Source organism: Puntigrus tetrazona, chromosome 25, assembly GCF_018831695.1.
Source record: "Puntigrus tetrazona isolate hp1 chromosome 25, ASM1883169v1, whole genome shotgun sequence".
Lineage (NCBI taxonomy): Eukaryota > Metazoa > Chordata > Actinopteri > Cypriniformes > Cyprinidae > Puntigrus > Puntigrus tetrazona.
The window spans coordinates 4269831-4288260 of NC_056723.1; the positions used below are offsets into that span (position 1 = coordinate 4269831).

General features: G+C 36.1%; 1 protein-coding gene and 1 long non-coding RNA gene across 3 annotated transcripts in view; one reads left to right on the forward strand and one right to left on the reverse strand.

Moving 5' to 3' along the window:
- The window catches only part of shisal1b (shisa like 1b), an 18641-nt gene extending 2434 nt beyond the window's left edge, over positions 1 to 16207 (forward strand). The window contains exons 2-4 of one of the 2 annotated variants that reach the window (XM_043227771.1): positions 994 to 1207; positions 5493 to 5819; positions 13850 to 16207. In XM_043227771.1, the coding sequence (XP_043083706.1) occupies positions 994 to 1207; positions 5493 to 5819; position 13850 (542 nt within the window). In that variant the 3' untranslated portion in view covers positions 13851 to 16207. Of the gene's footprint in view, positions 1 to 993; positions 1208 to 5492; positions 5824 to 13849 lie in introns of those variants that run through there. The other variant, XM_043227770.1, reaches the window with a different exon arrangement.
- Positions 16208 to 16317: 110 nt separating this feature from the next.
- LOC122331044 lies at positions 16318 to 18246 on the reverse strand. The gene is made up of 3 exons (XR_006248115.1): positions 18160 to 18246; positions 17007 to 17068; positions 16318 to 16863 (listed from the first exon to the last, which is right to left on the reverse strand). It is a non-coding gene; the product is annotated as an uncharacterized LOC122331044 (long non-coding RNA).
- Between the last annotated feature and the right edge of the window lie 184 nt (positions 18247 to 18430).

Here is an 18430-nt window from a genome sequence, read left to right on the forward strand (position 1 = left end):
CTCTGTTTTGAATTCAGAGATGAATAATGAAGCAGAACTACGACTGTCGTATATTAAAAACAAGCCTTGTAGCACTGCTTTTGTGCTGCGCTCGAATCAGTGAGAAAATTATTCCTGGCACGTTTTTATGCTTCAGAATATCATCTGGTTTCTGAGAGGTCCACTAAATGGGGTGAGCGTCATTAAATCAGGGTGAATTATATATGAAATCCACTAAATGCATCTCTTATTAATTAAAAGACTTTGCTGAAGATCAGCCGTTTGAACTGCGTGCAACAAAACATGTTAAGAGGGGGCATTTTTGACATTTATTACAAATTATTTTATATTTACTAATGATTTTATTTCTATTATATTACTCTATGTATATTTATTCTATTATTCTATTATATCTATTTAATAATTTCTTTAATATCAATTTATATCTTTATAATTTTACTTCCATTTTATATATTATATGTCTTTCATAAGACATTTATTAATATGATATTACATATTTTTCTAATATAATAATAACCAATAATACAATAACATTATTATATTATATTTTGTTGTATTGTAAGCATATATCATGTATATTAATAACATTTATTGCATATGAATTATATTAATAGTAATATAACATAATAATAATAATAATAATAATAATGTAAAAAAAAGAGAACATGCATTCAGAAAGTAAATAATGTCAAAAAATTATTAATTAAAAATAAATAAATAAATAAAAAGTTAAAAACTCTCATTTCACCAGCGTTGCCAAGTCTGTGGTTTTCCTGTGGAATTGGGATGCATTACACTTTCCAAGGGTTGTTTTTCGTGCAGGGGAAGCAATCCCAATGACATGAGCATTAGCCCCTTAAATTGTAATTTTTACCACCTCTGATACGTGATTTGATTTTTGAGTAACTAAGTTTTGGATAAATTTTGTTGTGAAAACCTGGCAACCCGAAATATCACGCTCACTGTCCTGTTTATGATTGTCTTTCTGTACAGCTCTCTCTGCTCACTTTCGGGTCTGTGAGCCTTACACTGACCACAAGGGGCGCTATCACTTTGGTTTCCACTGTCCCCGTCTCTCGGACAACAAGACTTACATGTTCTGCTGTCATCATAACAACACGGCCTTCAAGTACTGCTGCAACAACACCGAGTTTCAGACAGTCATGCAGGTCAACCTGACCACGTCTCCAGACGGCTACTCTCACAAGTGAGTCTCATGCCTTCGACACTGATTACAACAGCACACGTACAGTAAAAATTTGTTTCCCAGTGACAGTGGTATAATATACAGCTGGTCATGTGATCTCAGCTCAGTACTATGGCTTAAAAAAAATTCTAATTTGAAAAAAGCCAACAGCACTACAAAGGCCAGCATAGTTCTGGTTTGCTGCAGCAGTGCTATTACAAAAGACCATTGTATTTCTAGTTATTGGTTACTATAAGTCATGTACGTATACATACTTTAAATATCAGTTAGTAAAAAACACTAAAAGAAGCTAAGTTATCATAGTACTCATATGATTAATAATGCTGCATCATAAAAGCCAGACATTTGAACAAAACCACTGTGAACAACATTATATTTTAATATAAATATTTTACCTGTATTGTCACCTGTTTATTTTTATTATTAGTAGTAGTAGTATTAGTAGTAGTAGTATGTCAAATGGCAAAAAAACAATAATTCATAGCATTGACAACTCAATACATAATACCTTAATTATGTTCATGTTTAAAACAATAACAATACATTTAAACATATACTATATAATTATAAACTGACAAATATTATATTTATAAAATAATATTTTCAGTTTTTTAATCTAAATATTATCAGAATTACATAATTTAAGGCTAATTTAAACCAAAGATTAACATATTCGATGTACAATTCATAATCCACTTTTATTAAATCATATTATAAATTAATATTTAAATATTAATGGCCAAGTACATTTTTAATATATAAAGTATTAAATGTAAAATGCATGCTCTGTTTTCATGGCTCCAGAGCACCAGATATTTCAGAAATTATTATTAAATATTAATTTGAGTTTGAATGATGAAGTGACAAAGAGATTAAAAATAGAGTAGCTGTGTAGTGGTCATCATTATACATAACTGAATAATTAGAATATTAGTTAATATTTTTTATGAACCGAAAAAATGATTTGACAGATCATAAAAGCCAAATCAGTTTTTCTGCCCAGAGGCCACACCTGTTCTGTTTACTTTCTGACGCTTTGAAATCAAATATTAGCTGAAAATACTAACTGCTCTGAGATCAGGGTAAGAGCCTGACACTGGTGACAGCTAATGATGTCTGTGGTGTGCTGCTGCGCTCTCAGGCAGGAGGAAGTTCCTGAAAGGGCGGCTATCCTGGTGGGAAGCCATTTCATTCTCATCTGTGGTCAGCAGGATGCAGCCAGTGATATTTACTGATGGCCTGAGGTTAAACCACCCGCAAGAACCCGCATCGTTGGATGCTTCGGCATAGAAAAACATATCTAGTGCAGATCTGAGTTATTGTGCATTAGGCTATTGTGAGTCCAAGTTAGAAATAATGCCACACAGACATAAACAAGACATGATAAGCATCTGAGATTATGGCCCAGAATCACAGAATGTTAACAATGTTATAGTATGTCAGTGTCTGATGTATACGTGTATAATATTTGAAATGTTCTTTAAAGTTGGAATAAATAAACAGGAGATTTTAGCATTTTTTCCATATTTCAAAAGGGCACCAGCTATATTTCAGAAATATTAGATAAATCATTTCACAAAAATAGTGACAATGCATTGCACTGTTTGACACAGAAAAAGTTAAACATTTAAATAAAATGTATTCGTTATAGAAACATTAGTTGTCTGTGAAGTAGTATCTTTAATTCATAATAATTTTGTCAACTACATGTCAACTAACTTTCATTAACTGATTATTATCTGCTAACTCTTTATTGTGATGATATCCCAACTGTCACGTCATCACTTCCTTCATCCACTGAACCCATCACCTGGTCACGATCCACACCTGTAGCCACTCACCTGCCTCCTTATAAAGCACGTTTTCACCATTCTTTTCAAGGCTGATCATGAGGTTACATACCCCAAACTCTGGTCATCATCCAGCCTGTCTGTCTGTCCTCTTTGCCTGCCGGAAGGCGCCTGTCCCTCAACGATTCTCCTGCTAAGGAAAAGCAAAGACTTTTACTTTCCTTATTGATATTCTCAGTTTGAGCGATCTGCTTATATTTGTGTTCGGCTTCATGCCGCTCCCAAGTTGTTCTATTAAAAAGACTTACCATGTTGGAAACTATTCAGTGTCTCCTTGACCAGATCGTGACGGATGATGAGCCCATAACAGAGAAGTAAAGGAAAAGGGTTTAAGGATGTATCCCCAACAGGGTGCAGTGATTGACTCGTTTCAAACTCTCGTTCATGCTCTTTGCAAGGCTATTACCCCACCTACTAACCCCTCAAGCCAGGTTGCCCAAGCCACTACGTTCGCCGGAGATTCTACCTCATGTGTGGGCTTTCTACTTCAGTGTTCCCCTTGCATGCATCCACACCTTTTCTCCACAAAATGGGGTAAAATAGCTTTCATGATCTCACTACTAACCGGAAGAACTCTTCAATGGGCGGAGGCTCTTTGGAGCATCCAAACTCGCTAGAAAGTTTCCTAGAGCACTTTAAGGAGGTGTTCGGCCAACCCTTAACCAGCGTGACTGCTCACAATGAGCTACTTCGACTCCGGCAAGCAGATATTTGTAGCTTCGTAGGTTGAAACGACACCACCCTCCTCTCAGTTTTCCGCCAAGGACTCAATGGAGGATGCCACAGTGGATATTATACTGGGTCGCCCCTGGCTTGAGTAACACCAACCGGGTATTAACTGGAAGACTGGTGAGGTGCTTCAATGGAGTACATTCTGTCATGCAAGCTGTCTGTCGTCTGTTATCAAGGTTCCGCTGCCATAATTATTATGCCACTCCACCACGGTCGAAAGCCCAGAGAGTCATTCTCCCGCTACCATTCCTCCTGATTACCACCAGTATGCTGATGTGAACCACTTCACTGCCCTTGGGATTGCGCCATAGACCTGCTACATGGGGCCAAGTTGCCCAAGGGTCGAGTGCATCCCCTCTAAGTCCCGGAGAGAGAGGCCATGGAGGAGTACATCAAGGAGGCCCTTCGACAAGGGTTCATACGTCCATCCACATCTCCTGCCGTGTACAGCTTCTTCTTTGTGGCCAAGAAAGTCAGAGAACTGAGGCCCTGTATAGACACCCTGTATATCACATGCTCAATGACCACACAGTCAAATTTGCCTATCCATTACCCCTGGTTCCCACTGCAGTGGAAGAACTGTGCGAAGCCCAGGTCTTCAGTAAATTAGTCCTAAGCAGCGCCTATAATTTAATTCTTATCCGGAAGGGGGATGAATGGAAGACCGCTTTTATCACCCCTGCCGGACATTAAGAGGTCACCATACCAATCACCTGAATTCTAATCACCCACACCTGTAGCCACTCACCTGCCTAACTTTGCTTTTTGTCCTCAAACTTATTTTGGCAGTAGTGCATTACCACTTTATCATTATTATTACTAAACTAAAAATGCATAAAATTTGCAGTTCAATTTAAAAAAAATGCAGAGCTTAATTTAATTAAATGGATTATTTATTATGATATAAATTCAACCATATTAATATTTTATATAAATGTTTTTGTTTGAAATACGGTTACTCTTTTTGTCAAACATTTTGCATCATACAAGACTAATCCAGTCACTTTACAAAAACTTTGTGACCCACTTTGCTTTTTGTCCTCATAAATCTCTTTTGTCAGTAGTATGCCACCAGTTATTTCTGGAGCTTTAGCAATGAAAAAAAATTATATTTTTCTAAATAAATTTTCCACTTAATCAAAATTGACGGGGTTTTTTTTGCAGACTGTTTATATTTTTTCACATGACATAAAAAGCAAGGGTCCTTTGATTGCATGCATTACATTGCAATTCAGCTTATATACTGGCAAAATCGATTTCCACCCTGTTCTCTTGGACCCACGGTACCTGAATCAAAGAGATCTGATATCACGCATGGCATCTGTTTCCCTTTGCTCTCTGCTCTAAAAACACCATACATTATCTTATACATTACTCTATTGTCCCTGTCAGTTGTGGCCTTGTCTGACAGCACAAGGCCTGTGCTTCATCAAAAAGTGAAAGTTTTGCTTTTACAAACATTTTCTTCCAGTCTGGGCAGGGATTTACACTCAGAAGGAACTGTAAAACAGTTTATTAGCACTAAATGCCTCATATAGCACTAATGAAGTTTGAATTTATTGAAGTACCTCAGCTTTTATAAGTTTTATAGTTTCCATCCACTTTGCAAGCTTTTTTGACACTGTATATCATAAAAAAACATTTGTTTATAGCCACATAAAATGTTAAGTGCATCTAATCCGTCCCTGTTTTCTCTGTCGCAGCAATTACTCTGCATTAATCGGAGTGTGGATCTACGGTTTCTTCGTCATGGTGCTGCTAGCACTCGATTTTCTGTACTACTCAGCCATGAACTATGAGGTGTGTCGGGTTTACCTGGAGAAGTGCGGGTTGGGTGGCCGTTGGCTGAAACAGGCCCGCGGTCAGTGGCACGGCGATGGACAGGAAGAGAGAGACGGACGACCCACTCAACCTGCTCAACCCGCAGCTCCATCAGAACCTCATGAACACAGCTGTAGTCAGATCAGACACAGCCTGACGGGAGACACACAGAACCCCGCACAAACCACATACAACACCACAACAGCCTGGTGAGTGAACCGCAAACCAAACAAAAACCTACCAAGTGCATTTGAAAGGGTTACTTTACACTGTAAAACATGACTAATTTTAACAGAAAAAAACTGTGAAAATGCTACAATAAAAACCTGTTAAATGTTTAATGGTAAATTCCTGTAGAAAAAAACATAAATTGATGTTCCCAGAATTCCCTGCATCGAATTTCACGTTTTTTTAAGGTTTTTTTTCTTTAAAATCACTGTTTCTTAGCTTTTCTTATCAGTTATGTTTATAAGGGTTGTATGTTACATGTTGTTAAATTATTGTTTATTGCATATTTTAGTTTCAGTCTTACCATGATGGTGTTTAGCGTGAATGACACTGTGCACCTGAACAATGCTGCTTGGGATAGGCTTTGGGTCATCACATGACTTTCGCATCACCACCTGCATTTGGTGGTTATCAGTGCATTTCAAATGTACAAAACAGATTTCTGTACTTTAATGTCGTTATAGTAACATTTTATCAGTGAATGAAATTCTGGGATTTAACTGTAAACTTAACTTAAAACTGTAAAACTTAAAACACTGTTACCATATTTTTTACGGTACAATTCTGGCAACCACAGCTGACAGTTTTTTACCATACATTTTACAGAATTGTTTTTACAGTGTACCCCAAAATGAAATCTTTCTTTACTGTACAGTTTTGTTTCTCCTCTAAGCCCCGCCTCCTGAAACGGATCGATTTGTACAAACTTCATCATTCTAAAAAAGCGAGGTGTTCTCTGATTGGCCAGCTATCCAGTGCATTGCAGCAGAAATGTTAAGCCCCTGAGATATGACACCAAAACAATTAAAACTTACTGCAAAGAAGGCATTTATTGCATCCAGTGGAAACATAATACTGATTATCATTACTGTCTTTTTATGCGTTGCGCATCGTACCTTGGGAGCGCCAGGCTGTCCTTGCAGAGCTGGAATTGCTCCACTTCATTGTCTCTGTGTACTGCCAGCATAGGCCACGGTGCAGGTTTTAAGAGCCCGCCACGTAAATGTGCTGAACACACTTTAATATTTGGGTTGAACTGTTCTGAAACAGTGTTATCAATACAACTTAACCACTGATTTCTAGTTGTGTCCTTGTTGGGAAGCACAAAGCTCAACATGGTGCCAACAACAACGCTACAGCGAGAATAATAGCTCTACCTTCTAAAGTCATAACTTTAATAAAGAATATTTCTTTGCTGTTCAAACTTTAATCTTACTACAGCTTGCAACACTCCAAAGAGAAAAGAAAATGTGAAATCGCTTCATATGACAATAGAATGTCATTAAGCATAGCACAATAAAATAACTGTAAGCAATTATGATTTAAACTTTAAATTTTTAAATATGATCCAAAATTAAATATTGAAAATAATTGCTTTTTTATTATAAAGTTTTGCATTTCTGCTTGTAAGGCGGAGGTGAAGTTCACCAGAGGTGAAGTTATTAAATAAATAAAAAAAATAAAAATTGATATTCATCTAGTTGATTAAAGTTTTTTTAACAATGCAAATTATGCATTATGTAATTAAATGCACTTATTTGCATCCAGAACGGGTATTAGAACATTTGATGAAGCCAGATTAGCCATACAGTTTTTACAGAGGGGATTGTGGTTATCTCGCCATAAATTAGAAAATACTGTCAACAGTCAGTAGTTTTAGAAGTGTAATCTATGAGTACTTATGAATAAATCCTTCTGTAAAAACCTTCACAATAAAACTATAAAGTGTGATGTATATGCTGCTAAAGTTGTGGTTTCTGGCTCAGTGCTTGAGGAAAAAAAATAAAGTTGCCTTTGAAAAATGTGTATTTCAATGAAAATCTACAGATGCACATAGATAAAGCTTAATCTAATAAATATTTGAATGTGCATTTTAGATATTTTCATTCCACTAGTCTTAAAGAAGATAAGTTATGAAAGTAAAAAAAATGAAATATCAAAATTGAACAGTATCTTGCATTAAATTGCCCAAAAATGTGGCTCCGTTCATCTCCAATTTAGCTTTTCTTTACAGAAAATGAGGGACACGTCAAAAATTATTATAGTGGATTAAGGTTAAATTGTACTGAACCTGGAATATTTTAAGCACGCTCTCTTTCATAATCCTCACAAACTTCACTATCCACGTAAACTAAATACCACATCCTCAACACACACACACACACTGTGGGTGTATATCCTCTCAGTGGATGCTGTGCGGTTACACATAATTGGCCGTGAACCAGATGCATCATCATCATCATCCCGAGCTGCAGATCCAACACTTTAAAAATACCTTTTTGTACACAAACACCAGATCTGTTCGCTAGCAGAACTAGGTCACAATCAAGAATCGTTTTTCTGTTGCTAGACTGCTGTCCTTGATTCTGACATATACAGGTCAAAAACATCAAGTAAACAAAACTTCACTACAGACTCTCAAAATATATATAATAAAGTGTTATAAAACAATAGTGTTTCTTTCCTAGAGGCAACTTCAAGTCGCAAGGTTTTGTCTAGATGCTGTTAAACAATCTTATTAGCATTTATCATCATTTACTGTATCATTTTAATAATAGCATTTACTGTTCAATATTAACAGTTTCTTTTATATCCTGTTCATGATCATGAATATTTAATTGGTTGTCTGTTGCTAAACAACCAGCATTCTATTGTTTGCCATTATTTTATAATATGACAGAATACAATATTGTAGTTACAATACTGGTTAAGAAACATTAAAAAAAAAAAAAAAAAAAATAATAATATATATATATTTTTTTTTTTTCATCTTGTTATCGGTACAGATATCAAACATTAGTCATCTGGTTTTTATTTAAATGTTTTTTTAAAAACATAACATTTTATATAATATATAGCATAAAGAATATACACAGTAGACACACATCTACCATGCAAACAAGAACTTTTATTTGGATGCGATTAATCAGACAGCACTATTAAAAATAGAAGAAGAAAAATAATAATTAAAATAAAATAATTCAAGAGAAAACAATTTTTCTCCCACCTTATTGGCAGTTGTTTTTTCTTGTTTTACGCATAAACAAGGCTTAATATTTCAAGCAATTTCACTTGATATAATAATGTTTCGATATCTGTACTGGAAAACAAGACAAAACTACTGTGAATGAGCATCTTTTTTTTTTATGTAGGGATGTAAGGGGTCTATTGACATTTGTTCAGAATACCATGATTTCTGCCTCCATAGAAATTCATTCAAATTTGAAATGACTAAATGATGAACTTTATTTTTGGGTGAACTATGAGTTTAAGCGTAGTTTAACATGTCTTTAGTGCCTCAAACACGACTCTTGAACGTCTCTGAAGTATTTGATGGCTTGAAGCTCGCTAGCTCTGAACTCCAGCGACTCGTCCGTGGGTGTGCGTCTGAGGAGGAGCGCAGACAGACACACACTATTCTCTTACAGTGCACAAGCGTGTCAGCAAGACGCTGTAGCCCTGTTAGTCTGAGTGAATACCCATCTAATTAAGCCTGTCGTTTGTGCTGAACCCTCTCATTAACAATCACAGGAGTCTCTGAAAGCTTCAGCCTCCGAGCGGAGACTTTAAAAACTGCTGCGAGACAGATAAACGAGAAGAGGATGACACTGAGATTTCGTGAGTTTTAAAAAGCAGACATGTCTCCAAAAAGCTTCAAGCGATAAATCACGTCTTTATGTAAATCTGAGTTCAAACGATCATGACATCAGACGCGCACCATGACATTTCGTTGGTCACTTGTTTTCTATTATGTAGTTATGTTAGGTGGCCCCGCCCACTGTTAAATCTCATTGGTCAAAAAACTCCTTGCTGTGTAGTCATTAAGTATAGATATAAATTTATAGAATTAAATTATTGATGCTATATATATATATATATATATATATATATATATATATATATATATATATATATATATATATATATATATATATATATAAAGCATCTGAGCTGAAACAGTGTTACTCGTCAGCTGCTTAGTAACATTTTCATGCATTTTTAAAATGAAATAGGAAAAGTAAAACAATAATACTGATAATAAATAACTACAACAAAAATAACTACAACAGCTCTATTTAATTATAACATTCACACAGCGTTCAAATTGGGCTCTGTAATTTTTTTTTAATGTTTTCAAAAATTATCTTCTGCTGTATTTATTTGTATAGCAAAAAAATACACCCCTGATTCAAGAAGGGGTCTCAAAAATGGCCAAAATTGTTTTCCCAACATTTAAGTTAAATTGCTTTGTTGGTGTATAATTTATTTTAAAATAAATTTAGTTTTCTTAATTGTTTCGTAAAAAGCTAGACAAAAAACAGAATGTTGTGGCTATTTAATTATAAAATTCATTGGTGAAAAAACTGGCAAAATATATAGGGAAATGCGTGTTTGATATTCAGCCTTCGGTGCAGTGTTTTTTTTCTGTTCAGCTTCGACTTCAGCCAAGAATTTTCATTTTAGTGCATCCCTAATTCTTCTTCATCTTATTATTATTATTAATACATATTTTTTGTATTATTATTATTATTATTGTTATTTAAACAATAAAATAAATTGTCATATTAATGTTATTATTGCTGCTACTACAAAATCACATGTAAAGGATTGTATTATATATATATATACATAGTTATAAACAACGACAACATGAATTATTATATATTCAAACATTATAATAATAAAAAAAAAAAATCACATACAATAACAAATTACAAAAAAGAATTAAAAAAGCACAAATATTTTTCATTTATATAGCTATAGATTTTACTCCGAAGTCTATAGTAAATGAGTTCTTTAGTGTATAGTGGCACTGACAAAGCACAGCATGTTATTGTACTAACGGAGGACATGAAATTGCCTTTCATAAGAGGGCTCAGGGTTGGATGGTCGAGATTTTTAAAGCCCCTTCCCCAAGAGCATTGTGAGAATTTACTGAATTGAGTCCAGCTCAGAGGGGAACATCTGTTAGGAGGAAAAAAAAAAAAAAAAGAAAGAAAAAGACGACCACAAATGGCGGTCCCTGACCAAAATAGAACTAAGTGAATTCAATTACTTCTTACGGTCTATTCATAAAGCCGTTTATATGGGTCGGATCACTCTCCGTCCGTTTACTGTGTTTTTATTTGAGACTACGTGCCGTTTCCCTCCTGCTGGCCTGAGAAAACACTGCCAGGCTCTTTAAATGGCATCTGATTCTTATATTGTGTGATCTAGAGAAGGGTAGGGGCCCAGGGGAATGATGGGGGAAGATCTTGTGTGTTCACTCAGCAACATCTGGTTTGACTGACGTGTTATGCATGGGAATCAGCTTTAAAAGCCTATAAACAGGACACATTTTATTAAGAGTCATATTTCAGTGCCCCCTTAAGACACATTGAGCTTCTCTAATGGTTTATGTGATTGGTTCCTGGTTGCTCCTCAGATCAGATTGATGTTTTTTTGGACGCTGTCAAAAATCATTTATTGCTAGGTTGTTCATTATTGTTTTTAGGACGTTGCCGAAATCTCTTCTGAATCTCTAGATGACACAAGTGGAATTAAAAGGTCTTTGCTTCTCAGACGTTCCTCCTGACAAAAATCGTCTATTTAAATGTGTCACTATCAATGAGAAAGAGATGAAATGAAATTGAAAATACCTATTTAAAGTAAGGTTCGGGAATAAAAAATGGTTAATGGTGCTCAGACACACATTCTGAGTCTATGCTTTGCTTTTTTTAAGCACTAAACACACAGCACAATAGTCAAATTTCTGAGTTAATGATGGATTGTGTTTATTTTAGCGAATCACAAACACACAGTATTAACATTGTATTCAGATTCCTGCGAAAATGAGTCTTATGAGCTAGTTTTTTTTATGAAACGTAAACATGCAGCATGACCAAAGAGAATGACTCATATAAGCTGGTTCTTTTTAGCATATCCACAAGCATACAGTAAGACCGATGAAGTCAGATTCCCGAGAGAATAACTCTTATGAGTCATTTCTTTAGAACGAATCACAAATATACAATGTCACCAGTGTAGTCAAACTCTGAACAAAATGACTTTGTAGCGAATCATAAACACAGTGCAAGAAGTGAAGTCTGATGTCTGCGAGAATGAATCTTGAAAGTCATATCTTAAAAGTGAATCAGAATCATAAAGTGCAAGTCAGATTCCCAAAAGAATCAGTCTTTTTCCGTGAATCAAATACACCGCACAGCCATCACAGTCTGATTTCTTAGTGATGCCAATCTGATTTTGATGTTATTGATTATTGTTTTTAACGAAACAAAAACACAGCTTGAACCAATTCTTAGCGAATCAAAAAAAAACAACAACATTGTAATTAGTGGCGCCAATTTGATTTTAATTCTAAAAGAACTAGTGAAAGCTATTGGGCTGGCTGTTTTTAGTGAATTACAACCATTTATTAATAATTTAGAGGAGATTCTCAATTAATCTGACTCACTTACTGAATTGAGAATCATTTGTCCAGTTCGATAGTGATATTCAGTATGTTTTGTGAGACCTAAATAAATTTTCATATGGTGTATAAAATAATATAACGCTTTGTTAAAGGTCAGTGGAAATGAAATTGTGAATGCATCACAATTTTGAAGCGTCTGACTGTATGTAGTTCTGGGTTAATGTTGTGCTAATGTTAGCGCTGGCTAAGCTCTGTCTCCCGCTGCTCTGGGACTGATCTCCCTGCATGCACTCCGCTCCGGTCTGGTCAAGGGTGCATATGTCTGTTTCACACCAGAGACATGGCCTGGATTCAGAGAAAGATCTCTGAAGCAGCACATGGTGTATTATTAGAGAAGGTCTGCCAACTCCCTGTCTCTCTCTCTCTTGTACTGTGGGGAGATTTCTGTACGAGCACACAGTGAAACCTGCACTTGTCATGTCCACTCTTGAGTGTGTGTGCTCCAAGAGCCATACCAAACACAGGCCGCAGAGTGTTACATTTCTCCTATCCACCTCTTCAGACACACACACACACAGATGCTATATTTCACCAGTTACATAAATAGACAATACATCTACACCTATTATACCATGCTTTCTGATACATGTTGCACTTTTGTCACTTTTTTCCCCATTTAGCAGATGCCTTGCAGCTGTCCTTGAGCATACTTCTATCTCTTATCTTCTACGCCACCTCTTATCTCACCTCTAAACATGAAATAAAGCAATCAAAACACTTTACATGTCAAGCAGAGTCCTCTTTCTCTCTAAATAGGCAGCTCTGGGCTTTTTCAAGCTGTGTGCATCTTTGTGTTTGTAATTAGAAAATGTATAGCAATGAAATCAAGTCAGCTTCAGTCTTGTCTACGTCTTGTCCAATTAATCCAGGAACAGAATGATACAGTGTGCTAATTATCAGTCAGATGGGTGATCCAGTGTTAGTGGACAGATGCATCTTCCCCCCATTATCAGTCACAGTACAAAAGCGTACAGGTTTTAAAAATATAAACGTTGAGGTTTGGAATCATCAAAATTTAAACCGTAATTTAACATTTATTCTTATGTGATCGAAGATGAATTTTCTGCATCATTACCCCAGTCTTCAGTGTCACATGATTCTTCCGAAATCATTCTAAAATGCTAATTTTATGTTCAAGAAATATTTATTTTTGTCAGTCTTTGCTGCTTTAGACTTCATATTTTGTGGAAATCAGTTAAAAGTTAAAAGTAAAAAAAAAAAAAAAAAAAACATTTGTTATAAATAAATTTTGTTCTTTTAACATTTCTATTCACCAAAGAACCCTGAACAAAAATATTAAAAAACACATTTTTTTTTAATATTGCTAATATGAAATATGAAACATCATTAATAATTGAGCATGAACAAACACTGATAACAACAACTAAGCAATAATCAGTATATTATAATGATTTCTGATACATCAGGTGACATTAAAGACCAGAGATAAGATGCATCACAGAAATAAATTCTATAATAATATTATTACCATTGTTTTCTTTGAATTTTTTACTAATCAATTCCTTACGCTCCTTTCAGAGACTGACCAAATGCAAGGACCAACTGCTGGAGTCCCCTGGTGAAAAATTGCATTGTGGGAAGCGTAGTACATGCCCCTGCCACATGGACCTAAATGCCACAGGGGCCCGTTTGCCCCAAGCCTCTCGATGTGATCCACATCTCACAGAGCACAACCTTCAACCCCTCGACAAACCCAGAACCTCAGCTCAGAGCCGACTGGAAGCGGTCCAGTGGTGGAACGAGATTCTGAAGAGCGGCTGCACCGAGATTTGTGCATCTCCAGAACCAGACTTTGAACCGAACTGGACTTGGACAGACACAGAACTCACCCAGGACATCTTTGGAGGACCTATGTAGCCATTTGTGCACCGTTTTGTGAGCTGCTCTGGATTAAACTCTCTGTAACTGTGCAGCGTCGGTTTATTTATTCGTAGTCAGGGAAAATATTGAGTGATGAATGAAGACGTCAAACATCATTTAAAAGATCCAAGCGCTCTCATGACTCAATACTAGAAGTTTAATGACCTTTTTGCGGTAAATATCAAAACTCACACGTCGTGGGTGGTTTCGCGGTGAAGATGTGAAATGAATAGTGCGGTGAATGTCTGTTTTTGACTACTGTTGTGATTTGACATTTTCTCATCTGTAAGAATCAGTGAGGTAGCAAACTGTGCATTTTTAAACCACCCCCCACATTTTGTTTCATGCCCTATAGAGTTCATTGTGTATGTTTGTCAGGTTGTTTAGAGACCTGAAGTGGTTTTGTTCAGCTGTATGCAGTCTATTATTGATATTGATCGGTTGAGTTCGTTTAGACTTCAGTTTCTGAGTGAAACGCCAAAATAAAAATTGCACACTCCATTGAACATGACAAAGCAGACAGTCACACACTTACAGAAAGGTCAGCAAAAAGGAAACTTTTTAAATGGCCTTGGTTGGCATTGCTTTTGTAAGGAAGGCGTTACAAATGTTTTGTTATTTGAGCATTCAGTGAACATTCCATTTTTATATAGGAATGTTACTTTTCCAACTCTGTTTCTTGAATGTTCTAAAACAAGCAGTAACATTTAAAAAACAGATACCCAGGAACTTTGGTAACATTATTAGAGACCAAGTAACTCTAAATAACAAATATTCTATTATTATTACTGGAAGAACATTTGTTCATAACTTGCCAGAATGTTAGCCAAAAATCTGAAAATTTTCATTCTTAGCTGGGTATTAGCTTCTAATGCCTGTTGAAATTTAGCTTAAACTTGCCAAGTAGAACACGTTCCTTCATTAAAATGCTTGCTTGTTCTGGAAGCACATTACTGTCAGCCAATCAGATTTCGGATTCTAAACTTACAGCATTTTAATCAACCAATCGTTTGTCTGTGATTTTGGATTGGTCAATGATTGTTTAATCAGAATGTTCCAAGACCAAAAAAAAAATCTACTTGGCTAATTTCCAGATTTCATCAAAAATAGAACGCGTTCAAGAGTGCAACATAACCTTACTTCACATGCACTGATAGAAGCAAGCTGAATTCTATAAACAAGCTCTTCAGTCTTGGATTCTGCACCAAACTGGTTGCAGCGTGTTTTGAGCAATAAGTTTAGAATATGTCTGTTGGTTAGAGCCCACGATACAGTTTTTGGCAGACAGCAGTCCAATTACACTCATACAGCAGAACAGTGCCATCGTGGCTGTGGCTTCACCAGCTTTGGAGTGAAGTAATTGGTGGTTCAGAAATGAGCTCAAGGTGGAGGTGATCAGATGAGATTATGAGAAGGAGATGTGATCTCTGGTTTCAGCAGGTGTGAGTTTAATTATGGTGTCAGTTGGCAGGAGGATTGGCTGTGATTCATCATCTATTCTAGCAAATATGGAAACTCTGCTGAAGATGTTTGGGCATTGCTAGGCCTGCATGAAATCACTGCCCACAGATTTCTGCAAAATTCACTCATTATTTACAAAGCATGCACCCCGGTGTGTTTGTTTACTAAAAATGTTTGTTAATCTGAGAATGCTGTCAGCTCAGTTTGACATACTTTCCAAAATTAAAACCATTCCACAAAATTTTACTTTTTTCATTTTCAAAAATTCTGAAGATTCTGTGTGGGTTTAGGCATAGATGACATGTCCAGTTCATGTTTCACCTCTAAAATCAAAAGGAATAAATAAGAAATCATATTTTTCACAAAGAAAATTAAACATATTACTAAGACAAATTCAGTTTTTCAACTGCTTTTGCAATGCATCTACAGTAACCCATCAGTAAATTTCGCTTTTGAGCTTTTACCAATACATTATTCTAATTGCAATACAGTATTTTTTTCTTAAGTACATTAATAATATTCAATACAATTTAATATGAAAAGCAGTACAATAAAATTTTGCTATATATATATATATATATATATATATATATATATATATATATATATATATATATATATATATATATATATATATATATATATAAAAATGCTTTATGGTTTTTCTTATATAAAACATAAGAAATCTAAATATGGTGGCAAAATATCATTTCTTATTTTCCTTTTGACTATATTTGACATTTAGTTTAAAATGCCTAGGAGTTTGTATTAAGATTTCTATTTTGAGCACTGTTCTCAAACAAAAAGCTGCACTAATGGTGACATTTTCGGATGCTAGTCATTCTACATAATTTGACTGAACTCGTATCAGGGATGGGCAAGCAACGGGCGGGTTTAAAACAACCTTTTGCCCCCCTTTAAGGAGTCATTATTCACCCTTTAATCAACATGATTCTAAAGGAAACGAGGAAAGTCATCACTCCCATAATTGGATTCTCACCATTACGGAAGCATGAACTGAAAGCTGAGATTTGCTCTAAGTGATTGCGACTCTCAAAAGTCACGGCTAGAAAGCCGTTTCACGTACAATAAATTACAGTGTTTACCTAAAAAGTCCAACATCACGCTCCAGTCTCCACATCAACAGTTGCCTTACTGTCAATCTTCACCTGTCCGTGCGGCTTTGTGGCTTTTACCTCGCAACAGGTGGTCTGGTAAACACACACACAAACACAACTCTCGTCACTGTTTCGCAAGTGGGTACTATGTACAACGTAGCATTATGTTATACTTTGTACAACACGGGAAAAATAAACTTTTAGGAAGTCGCCACTTTTGTTTGTGTTGTTCTTACCCACAGTTTGGGTTTCTCAGCGAAGCCTTGTCTCCAGCAGTGACTCAGACGCCTTTCTCGCTCTAGGCATGAGATGATGAGACATCAGCAGGGGGTTTCAGCCATACGTTGCTGGTATCTGTATTCATTTAAACAATACGCCGCCTTCCGTAACCCCCTCATCAACTCAAAAATCATCCTACCGCTGCAAGTCATTAGACGTTTGGGAGAGGGCGAACTGGACAGGGACGGAAATGCGGTGTCTCACAGGCCCATAATCAGAGCGCTGTAGATGGGGTGTCATCTGGTCACTCGGGGTCATTATGTAGGCTGCTTTTGAAGTTACTAATGTGAGAATTTCCAGACATTTTGTCCATCTGTCTGTCCAAGCCACCTACACGTCTCTATTGCAATCTGCTTTCTTACCGCTCACCGTCCTACAGATTTCATTCATTTTTATGACACTAACACCCACGGCAAGGGATAAGAAAGGCTGAAAAATTGCTGTTATGAATATAAACGAATAACAAACGGGTGTTAGGATGAAAAATGTCAGCCTCTTATACGTTTTCTGCTCAGTAACAGCAATGGTAAAAAATTACCCCAGGGCAATTCACCATTAAAACGCCATCAGAGCATCCATCCACCCGCTCCTCGAATCCAGGCCCATTCGCTGAGAGGAGACCCTCTTAAACCTCCCATAATGCTTTTGCCATTTAGATTAAATGGAAGTCATTCACCGTATCCAATTTGAGAGAACACACATTAAGGAAATTAAATCACGGGGGTGGATGGAGAGTCGTGGTGAGAGATGCTCTTTGCGATTGACGTCAAGAATATGAGATTGAGTTTCTCCAAAGTTTAGAAATAACGCGTTTGTAGCGTTTCACACGCTGACCAGTGTTTAACAATATGTCACCCTGGAACACACAACTTAAACTCAAATATACGGTCACGACTTTAGCTAAGTTTTATTACTCACGAGCTATGAAAATGCACATTTTAGCTCTGGATTTAAAATAAAAAACTGGCCTGAGGTAATTTGTATCGTCACGTCACATTTTCTTCACTAGCGGCTAGGCTAATTGACATCTTCTCGTGGTTGAAACGCTGATTAGGCGACTACATGAGGGTTTACAAGTTTCAAAAGTTCTTTAGGCATCTTTAAACATACCTTCTGATGTTTTTTCGTGTTTTTCATAACTAGCAAGACGAAGAGACGATCGCTCCTAGTGCTGCTTCCGCTTCAAGCACAGCAATCTCACTCACGCGCGACACTGGAGAGCGTCGACATTTGTTTGAATCTTAAAGTTATTATTTTATTTATTTACTATTAAAACTTTTGTAGCGTTGATTAAGGTTTAAATAAAAAAAAATAAGGTTTAAATAAATAAAAAAAGGTTTAAATAAAAAAAAAACAGGCGCGCGCGTACACGTACACTCGC